The 10,526-nt window shown below is 48.6% G+C and overlaps 1 protein-coding gene across 1 annotated transcript in view; it reads right to left on the minus strand.

Moving 5' to 3' along the window:
- FREM3 (FRAS1 related extracellular matrix 3) overlaps positions 1-8,940 on the minus strand; it is an 87,952-nt gene extending 79,012 nt beyond the window's left edge. Inside the window, exon 1 of the mRNA XM_063135085.1 lies at positions 3,690-8,940. Coding sequence (XP_062991155.1) covers positions 3,690-8,940 — 5,251 coding nt within the window. The remainder of the gene's footprint in view (positions 1-3,689) is intronic.
- Between the last annotated feature and the right edge of the window lie 1,586 nt (positions 8,941-10,526).

Here is a 10,526-nt window from a genome sequence, read left to right on the forward strand (position 1 = left end):
AACATACTTGCTAGAAAGTAGGGTGACCATATGAAAAAGAGGACAGGGCTCCTGTATCTTACCAATTGTATAGAAAAGGAAATTTCACCAGGTGTCATTTGTATGCACGCAGCACTTCGTGAAATTCCTTCTTCATCACAACAGTTAAAGCTGCAGGAGCCCTGCTCTCTTTTGTAGTGACCAGATACAAAGGAAGGCAGGATTCCTGCAGCTTTAATTGTTTTGATGAAGAGGGAATTTCACCAAGTGCTGCGTGCATACAAATGACACCTGCTGAAATTCCCTTTTCTACACCAACTGTTAAAGATACAGGAGCCCTGTCCTCCCTTCCATATGGTCACCCTAACTGAGTAAAGTAAACCCCACTGAACTAAATGACACTTGCTTCTGAGAAGACACACATTAGATTGTGCAGTTATACAACAATACTATGTTTACTCCCTCTATATTCAATGGAGCTTACTCCCATTAAAGTATGCATAGAATTACAGCCCTAATTCACAATTCTAGCAATCAGTGACTTCCCCCTATGCAGATCACAGAACATTAAAGCCGGGGGTCGGGGGGGGGGGGGCGGAGAGGCTAATCTACAATTACCTGGGATGTTAGGATTGTCAGAATAAAGACAGGCAAAATCCAAAAAGCTACTTTAGGCATGCCCAATAGGATTCTGCCCCTTTTGAACAGCATACAAACATGGTATATTACAAATGGCTTTTGAATATGTCATCAGTTTCAAAAGTAGATTATTATGTGACTGTGGGGAAGGGAGCTAGGCTTGAGAAACATAAACCTTTATCCCCATTGGGTACAAAACTACCTGTGTGGTTCTTTAGACTTTAGCTAACAGGCATTTTGCTGTTATTGCTCACTATCTCTTTAACCATCAAAAGAGGGCACATAGGGCCTCTATAGCTGACTAGATGGGTATAGTTATACTATAGACATATTGCTTCAGGGAGCAAAGAAACAAGAAATAATAATAATAATAATAACAAACAACAACAGTCTGTGGCTCAGTGATAGAGCACCAGCTTGGCATTCAGAAGGCCTCAGGTTCAACATCTACAGGCAGGGCTGGAAAAACTCCTGCCTGAAACTCTGGAAAGCTGCTGCGAGTCAATGTTGACAATACTGTGTTAGATGGACCAAGGGTCTGACACTCGGTATAAGGCAGCATCCTATTTAATAATAATAATAATAATAATAATAATAATAATAATAGCAATTGTTCATCTTTCCATCTTCACAACAACCCTGTAAGATAGGACAGTTATCCCCAGATTGCTGATCAAGGCCTGAAGCGAATAGGATAATGGTCCTAAGTCCACCTGGGACTGGTGCAAATAAAGTTCATACACCCAATCAATTAACCATAGTAAAGAAGGAGTGGGCCTGCGCCACTGCACACTCTGTCCATGAGTTGGCCTTAACCATGATCAAGGCTTACATCAACCAGACTTCACTGTCACCCCAGATTTGAAAACACAGCTTGAAGCTGTTTTCAAATCTCTACTGAAGAGTGAAATCCCAGTTAGAGGCCTCCCGAAAACTAGTGCCCTACAGGTTTTTGGTCTTTAACTCCCATCATCCCCAGCCAGCCTGGCCAATAGTCTGGAATCCTGGGAGTTGTAGTACAAAGTATCTGGAGGTCACCAGGCCAGGGAAGGCTGGTGTGAAGCAAGAGCTTCTTATTTAGGTGACATTAGATCACAGCTCATTCATCTAGCCGCTGCCCGAGATCTCTAAATAGAAGAACACAGGAAGCTGCCTTTTACCAGGGTCATGCTATCTGTCCAACTAGCACAGTTTCGCCTACTCCGACTGGCAAAGTCTCTCCAGAGTCTCAGGCAAAGGTCTTGTCATGCCCCAAATGGAACTGACAATAGCTCTTTTCAGACATGCAAGATCTGTGTCAACTCAACATGCAAACAAGGAAGTGGGACTGCTCCTCCTGCCACCAATTTCCATGTGTTGATCAGCATATTATTATCATTATTATTTACATTTTATACCTCCCCATAGCCAAAGCTCTCTGGGTTGTTTGCATAATATATGTAAACCGCCCATGATGTATTCAGGCTCCTCAACCACACTGAAAGAGCATGATACCAACCTTATATGCCTAGAAGAAGTACATGCTTAAGCTCTGTGTGTAAGAAGCTTAAAAGGCAGCGGGGCGGTTTGCATAACATGACAGCCCACCATGGGTTATGGTGAAGCTGTGGTGTGTGCAGGGCACATGCGGCCACCATTTTACATATCCAACCCCCACTTGGGGGTTGTTGTGTTGTGCAAACCCGGGGAGCAGGGTTTTTATGAGGGTTAAACTACCCTCACATAACCCTAGAACACACCATGGGTTATGTGAGGATTTACATGACATGACAACCCCCGAGTGGGAGCTGGAAATGCATGGTGGTACCAGTGAGCTCCAAGGCTCGTCGTGGATTAAATAACCCATGACAAGCCATGCTATAACGTCTAAAACAGGTCAACGTAACTGAGCTTATTTAAGACAGAAGGCCATATGGACCTGCCATAGGGTTTTTACTTGCAAATAAGAGCAGCATAGATAGCATATGATAGTATAGGCAGGTATAGGAGAAATAGCTGAAGAGCCGAAGATTGGTTTTATAGGCCTGATTGAAAATTGGTTCTATAGGTGGAGTTTAAGAGAGAAGTCTACAGGAAACGTGATGCACCTTTTTTCTGTGACAAGCTGCCAATTGCAGGTTACACAGACAGGAAATGGGAACCTTTCATCGTTTTAAACAGGTGGTTTGAGGAAAAAGTCACCAGTAAATTCTAATTTTCCTACATGTGCATACAGATCCAATCAGTTCATGGAGGTCTGAGGCGCAATCCTGTTTGTCCCTCCTTGAGTTGATACAGGCCTTAGCTAGACCCAAGGATTATCCCAGGCAAATGGAGGGGTTGTCCCTGCCTGCTCCTGGGATCCCCTGTGTGTCATTTGGATGCACAGGGATGATCCCAGGACAATCCTGGGATATAGGTCTGGTCTAGCCATGGCCACAGATTTTGAACATTTATCAAAAAAACTAGAGTGCCACCAGAAATCAAATATTAATGCAAGTAATTCTGCTTAATTGATTCTTGGGTTGGACCCTTTGTTACAGCAAATTTCGGAAGAAATATACAATTTCTGACATTTTGTGCTAGGTTGTATATCCTTTGATAATATATATTAGGATGCTAACAAATTTAGAGATAAAAACACTTCTAGAATTTTAAGGTGTTTTTTTTTTTTTTGGCAAAGCAGGTTATAAAAGCTTTTACATGATTACTCCACTCAAGGGCTTTGAGAAACCCAGTATGGCAAACATTTTAACTCTGTTAGTGTATATTTTGTTACTACAACTCCACAGCCCTTTTCCCCACAATGGAATGAAATCTGTATGGTTTCCAAAGAATGTATACAATTCTATGCAAGTTTAGACAGAAAAACGTCCTACAACTCCCAGCATTGGCTGGGGAATGCTGGGAGTTGCAGGATGTTTTTCAGTCTAAACATGCATAGGATTGCGCCCTAAATGGTCTGTGGGCAAGAGTCAGTAAATGATGCAAGGCCTTAAAAACAAAAACAAAAAGGTAATCTTCTAAAAAGCTACACGTATTTACATGAAATTAAAATTCTAAAAAATAGGTGGAAATCAATTAGTACTAACCTTGTGTAAAAGCTTTAACACTTCCATTTCCTAGGCCGGTATTAATGAGAAGTCCATGTTTTGGTCCTTCTGTGATCTTGTACTTCAGCACTTTGTGTGGACTGTCTCTGTCTTCTGCCTTCAGGGTCTTGCTGGTAATTAAGAAGCCTAGGTGACCAGTTGGAACACTTCTGAGGGTTGGGGCACCCTTATTCACTACTATCTGTGGCACACCATTGTCCAGAGAATTGATCTGGATCTTCATCATCTGTGGGTGATGTGTTTCAAGCATGGTATAAGGAAAAACATAGAAGTCCAAGTGGGTCCCATCAGTAACCGTGAAAGAGAAGCTATCTTGGCTAGTTTCTGTGCCATCATGTCTGTAGTTGATCATGTTCTCATTTAAGTCTTGTTTAGTGAAGCTGGACACAGAGTAGCTGTTGTTGTAAATTATCTGGCCATGGACAGGGACTTGGGTAATTATGAAACGAAGTAAATGGTCAGGTGTGTCTCGATCATCTACGTTCAGCTCAAATGGGGTGATCAGTTTGGTTTCCCCTTCTTGAACTGTCAGGTCATGGATTGTTAGAACAGGCTTTTTATTGTCCACATCAGTAATGGAGACCCTGAAAGTGCGGAAGACTGGGTTATAGCCATCCGTCACTTCAAACTCAAAGCTATCCATCTTCACCTCATCCTCTGCAGTATGGATGTAATAAATCTTGTTTCCAGCTAGCTGGAGTTGCGTGAAGGTAGTGACTGGAATTCCAGGGCTGTCAGAGTTCTCCAAGTGACCTCTGCTTGGGGCCCGGGTGATACTGAACCTGAGATGCTCATCAGGGCTGTTAATGTCACTTGTGCTGAGGAGGTCAGTAGTGAGTGTCACTTTTCCACCTTCTTTCAGGGTGACTCCTTTATTGATCACTTCAGGGAAGACCATATCAATACCACTGATGGTAATGTAGAAGTATCTGTCTATCAAAGGATTTATGCCATCAGTAACGTCAAACTTAACTAAGTCACGGACTCCCTGCTGGCCAATGTGAATATAGCGTATACAACCCTGGTCTATGTCATCCTGTGTGAAATTCATGCCCAGGGTAATATTGCCTAGCAACTCTCCTTCTTTGCTCATACGCTGCAGAAGGCCATGCCTGGGTAACAAACGAATAATGTAAGTGAGCATCTTGTCCTCTGAATCAATATCAGTGGCCTTGAGGTCTTGATTAGTGATAACTTCGGACTCACCAATCTCCACTTCTAATCCATCATTGATAGACATCCTGGGTGTCTCATCATCCACCAAGATGACCATAATTAACACTTCTTGCTCCACTGTGTGCAGGCCATCAGTCAATTGGATTTTGAAAGTGTCCTCTTTAGTCTCTGAGTCATCATGTTCATACACAATGCTGGATGCCTCCCGGATTTCTTCCAGAGTGAAATTGCGTACCGACACAGTGCCAGTGGCCAGCTGATTAACAATCTGTCCATGCTTAGGAGGAACAGTTATGAAGAAACGCAACTCATCTGGAGGAATATCAGCATCAGCACCATTAAGAATAGGAGTGTCAATCACCAAGCTCATCCCTTCCAGCACCACAAACTCACGTACAAACAGTTCAGGTTTCTCATCATTGGTCGGGATAATAACAATGGGAAAGAACTGGTGTGGCGAGAAGTTGATACCATCAGAGCAGTGGAAAGTAAATCTGTCTTCCAAAGGTTCTACCCCCTTATGGATGCTCTGCACATAGTTGATGTGTCCAAGACGAATATCCTTGATGGAAAATGCACTGATGGCAGTCCCAGCCCTGGATTTTTCGGACCCAGGGGCTGGAGAAATATTTTCCAGGTACCCAGAAGTGGACTGTATTAGGATGGTACACAGGATGTCATCCCTGGGAGTATCTACATCTTCCACATCCACCAGCTGTAAGCTTAGCACATTTTTTCCTCCCTCATAAACGGTGAATGGCTCTTCCCCCACCATAACCTCAGGAGCAATGTTGTCCACTGGCAAAATAGTCACAGTTACACGCACCCCTTCTACTGTGCTGCCTCCCACCACCCACTCATTAGAGAGGTCTGAGATAGTAAGATTGAAAGAATCAGACAGTTTTTTCAAACCAATCTCTCCCCCGACGTGAGCATAGACCACCGCCCCATTAATGAGGTCCTGCTGGGTGAAACTCTTAGAGGGCACCCCATCCACTAAGATATCGCCTAGCTTGGGGGAGTCCTCCAGAATAAAAGTTAATGCCAGCTCATCGGTATCCTCGTCTGTCCCCTGGATCAGAGAAGTAGTTATTTCAGTAACACTATTTTCCAGCACATCAATAAAAGCTCCCAAAAGACCATTACTACCAGGGATGGTGATGCTGGGACGCTCATCATCCACTGGCTGAACTGCAATTTTAACAATGATTGGCACTTGATGGACTCCATCACTTACTTCCAACTGGAAGGAATCACTTGTGTACTCGTCACCACTATGCTTGTAGGATATGCGACCATTAGCAATGTCATCTAATAGAAAAGATTCACCCTGTATCATCAATCCCTCCTCCAAGTAGCGCAAGTGGCCATACTGGGGTGTCTCAGTTAAGGTGAAGACAATTCGGTCAGTGTCTGTATCCTTATCAGTGGCATCCAGCTGACTGCTGGTGAGGAGGAAGTGGCCTCCCTCAAACACCATGAAACCAGCATTGGTGATCTGTGGTGGCTGATTATCCACTGGCTGCAGAAACAGAGTGAAGGTACCTCTCACGGAATTGCCAGCTGTGTCTTCTACACTGTAAGTGAACTGCACCACCCTAGGGGTGATGCCAAGCTCTTGGTCTGGAGGCCTATAGGCGACCTTGTGATGATTTATTTGTGCTTGAGTGAAGTGTGTAATGGACTCCAGAGGGTTATCAGTCAAGACAATTTCTCCTGCCAACACAGGGTGGTTTTCATCAGTGTCCGTTGGTGGTGTGAGTATTGTATATTTCAGTTCCCTGTCATCGGTGTCTAAATCAGTGTAGCGTAGGTAGCGCTTTCTGAAGTGGGTCACCTGATATTCAAGGACAGTCATCTGCAAAGTGGTACCTGGGTACAATTCTGGGGGCAGGTTATCCACTGGTTGGACCTTGATGATGAACACCTGCTCTCCCGATTGATTTGGTGGGTCGTTATCATCCTGGAGATAGAATACAAACTGGTCCATCACAAAGTTCGTGCTATGAGGCCCTGTGTGCCTGTAGAACAACTTTCCATCCAAGATATCCTGTTGCAGCCACTCAGTCACCTCCTTCTCATACACACCTTCACTCTCCACAAAGTGCCAGGAGGATGTAGCACCATGATCCCCTTCCACATCTTCCTCCTTCTCATAAGATAATGGAATCTCTGGCTGACGTAGAAGAAGCTCACCAAGACGTTGATGGGTGGATGTCCCTGGAAGCCCTTCAACCTCCTTAAGTACAAATCGAATGGTTGAGTCATCAGAGTCTATGTCAGTAGCACTCAGGACAAAGGGAGAGATCTGGACCACCTGGTGCTCGCTGAGGACCAAGCCAGTGTTGGCATTCAGGAGGGGCGGCTGGTCATCATCAGGGGCAATCGTGATTGGATAAAGAAACTCCACTTGGTGTTGCCCATCCCCCATGCGGAAGATAATGTTATCACTGTAGCTGTGCTCACTGCCATCATGTTGGTAGATCACCCGTCCAGCTTCCAACTCAGCTGCAGTAAAAAACTGGCGACCAGGCGATGCACCCAAAACCCTGAGTTCGCCATGTTTTAATCCTCTTGTAACCCAAACCTTCACCTCATCCAGGTTGTCCTCATCACTGATTTCAAGGTTGCCAGAAAGTGGCCTTGACTGGCCTTCAAAAAGCATCATCTGGGGCCCAGCAACTCGATTAAAGACAGCCACTGGGGCCAAGGTATTCATAGGCTTCACCACCACCACGAAGGCAAAGGGTTCCGACGAGGCCCCCTCAGGGTCCAGCACCTCCATCTCAAGCTGGAAGAGTCGCTCGCGGTCAGAGTCCACTGTGGGGGGTTGGTAGGCAATCTTCAGCTCCCTCACCTCTTGCTGAGTGAAGGAAGTGAGTGGCCGGCTAGGGTCATCGGTGCTTATCAAATAACCCTGGAACCGGGGGTCTTCCCCCGCTGTCCTGTCCTGCCCACCTGGGCTGGGCCAAGGTGAGGTGAGATTGAACAGCAGCAGGTCGGATGGGGTCTCCAAGTCCTCCGCCGCCAACATGTCCGGGGTGATGGCGGTGAGCACAAATTGGTCCACCTCCATCATGAGCAAAGCCACAAAGCTCGGTTTGGGCGTGGTGTTCTCAGCACCTGGCCGGATGCGAACCACCACCTGGAAATACTCCTGCTCGCCTGGCCCTTCCAGGGAGTCGCCCTCCTCCAGTACCTCCACCCGCATGGGGATGTAGTCGCGGTTGGGCGAGGGCGTGGCGGCCGTGTGCTCATAGCGGATGCCATCCTCCAGGAAGCGGCTGCAATCGTTGCTGTAGCCCGGCGGCAGGGGGCGCCCGCTGGAGTCCACGAGGCGCCCGTAGGCGGGCAGGTGGCTGCCGCTACCCGCGGGGTGAGGCAAGGCGGTGAGGCGGCAGCGGCGCGGGCGGCCGGGCTCTCCCGCCTCGGCGAAGGCCAGCACTTTGGCGTCCAGGGGCGGGCTGAGGCCGCGCAGGTTCTCCACGGCGAGGGGCAGGTTGCGGCTGAGCAGGCGCAGCTGCTGCGAGAGCACCTCGGCCTCGAGCGTGAAGGGCGCGATGAGAGTGCGGCTGGGGGAATCGTAGCGCAGCTGCAGGCTAAGGCGGTCGCGGCCGGGGCTGCGCGAGCCGTAGTGCGTGTAGGTCACCTCGCCGGGGCCGAAGTCGCACGGGAAGCGCTTGGGGGAAAGCGCGCCAGGGCGGTGAGGCGCGGGAGGCGGCCCGCTCTCCAGCACCGTCAGGACGCACTTATCTCCCGGCTGCACGCGCAGCACCAAGTCCCGCGACGGGTCGAGCGAGACGGAGCGGCCGAAAGGCACGCGCAGCCCCCGGTTGGCCACCAGGATCCCCGAAGCGCCGCCGCCGTCGAGCGCGCCCGGGTCGGACTCCGCCGGCAAGAGGAGAAGCGACGGTTCGGGATCGGCGGGGTCCGGCTGCTGCTGGCTGTGCCCGGACGCCGCCAGGCGGAGGAGGAGGAGGAGGAGGAGGAGGAGAAGGCGCGCGCCGCCGAGCAGCGCCCGGCAGCGGCGGAGGTGCCTCGTCGCTTCGGCCATGCCGCCGCCTCTCGCCCCGCGCGGTGCTGTTGTGCGCCCCGGCTTTCGGCGGGCTTTGGGACCCGGGGATGGGAAGCGCCGGTGGCGTCGACGGCAAGGTGCACGACCCGGGCTTGTGTGCTCCTCCGAAGCGGGGCTCTCTGGGCTCGGCCACTGCCTGCTGCAGGTACTAAAGGGGAGGCGAGGGGGTGGGGGCTGGCAGCTCCTCGCGCCGCCCAGGAACACCCTCGCCCCCCTCCACGGCCCACCCAGGAACCGAGGACCTTCCCTGCTGCAGCCTCAAGCGGCGAGCCAAACTTCTCTCGCCGACTAAGCCAGACCGCTCCCCCACTCTCCCAAGGAGGGAGAGCGACTCTCCTCCAGCCCCGATGGCCGCCAGCCGTTTTGTTGTTGTTGCTCCGGGGGCTCCTACTGGCGACTTCAAGCGGCGATGGATGGACCTCGGCTGGCAGAAATTACTTGCCTCCAGGGCGTGACTTTTTCTGTTCCTCTCTGAACTGCCGGCTTGTTCTTGTCTCTGTTGTCTTGGGGCGTGTAACACAAGCGCTAGCAGGTTCTCAGTGCCACTGTGTTGGCGTCACAGGTAAGGTAGGAAAGGTGATAGCGTTATTATTCCTGGACGGGTTCCTGCCCGCAAAAGTCATTCCGATAAAAGAGATCGACCTGCCGCGTGTGTTCGGTCTCCTCTGAAAAAAAGTAAATTCCAAAAGAGATAGACCTGTTAGACTGTAGCAGCAGCAAAAGTCAAAGAGGGTCGTAGGGCACTTGAGAAAGCCAGAAGGTATCTTTTATGGCAGTCTTCTCTCCACACGTTGTTGGCCTTCAACTCACATCAGCCCCAGCCAGCCTGGTCAATAGTCAGGAATGCTGGGAGTTGTAGTAGAACACCTGTAGGGCACAGGTTGGGGAATAGGATCTTAAGCTGTTACTGTGCTCTTTGCCAAGATAAATTAGTCAGTTTTCTCTCGAGAGCTTTTGGTAACTTCATATTTACACTGGCACAATAACTTTAAAACCGAGACTTTATGGCTTGGATTCAGACCTAGGATTGGTACCAGTGTTAGTCCTAGAATAGACCCATTGAAATGAATGGGTCTTATATTAATCATACCTAACTTCAGTCCCAGCTGCACACTGACCTAGGAGTCAGTACTGTTAAACATGCACAGGATTGGGCCGCATGATGCTTCTGAGCCTATCACAGATGCTGCTAGAGACATAAATGGTAAACATCCTAAAGATTTTTGTGAAATGGAAAGGCACTCAGGAACAGGACTACATATAAGATGTCGATATACTTGAGAATTTAGTAAGAAAGCCACATAAGCAGCCAAGACTGAGCTTTTGCTCCCTTTTGGTTCCCTCGTCTTTCCTGCATTTTGTACTCTACTGCATCAAAGTGTTTCTTTCCAGCTCACTGCTTCTCATCCACCACCCTTAGCTCTGATGGAGTGGCTCCACTTCTCATCACCTGTACTATTTTCCAAAAGCACAGTTGCCAGCTACATGTGATAAATCCTGAGTTCTGTCTTCACCTTAGTTCTGAGATTTGAAAGGAGTCATTTAATTCTTTATTGTTATGCAAG

Source organism: Elgaria multicarinata, chromosome 10 (genome assembly GCF_023053635.1).
Source record: "Elgaria multicarinata webbii isolate HBS135686 ecotype San Diego chromosome 10, rElgMul1.1.pri, whole genome shotgun sequence".
Classification (NCBI taxonomy): domain Eukaryota; kingdom Metazoa; phylum Chordata; class Lepidosauria; order Squamata; family Anguidae; genus Elgaria; species Elgaria multicarinata.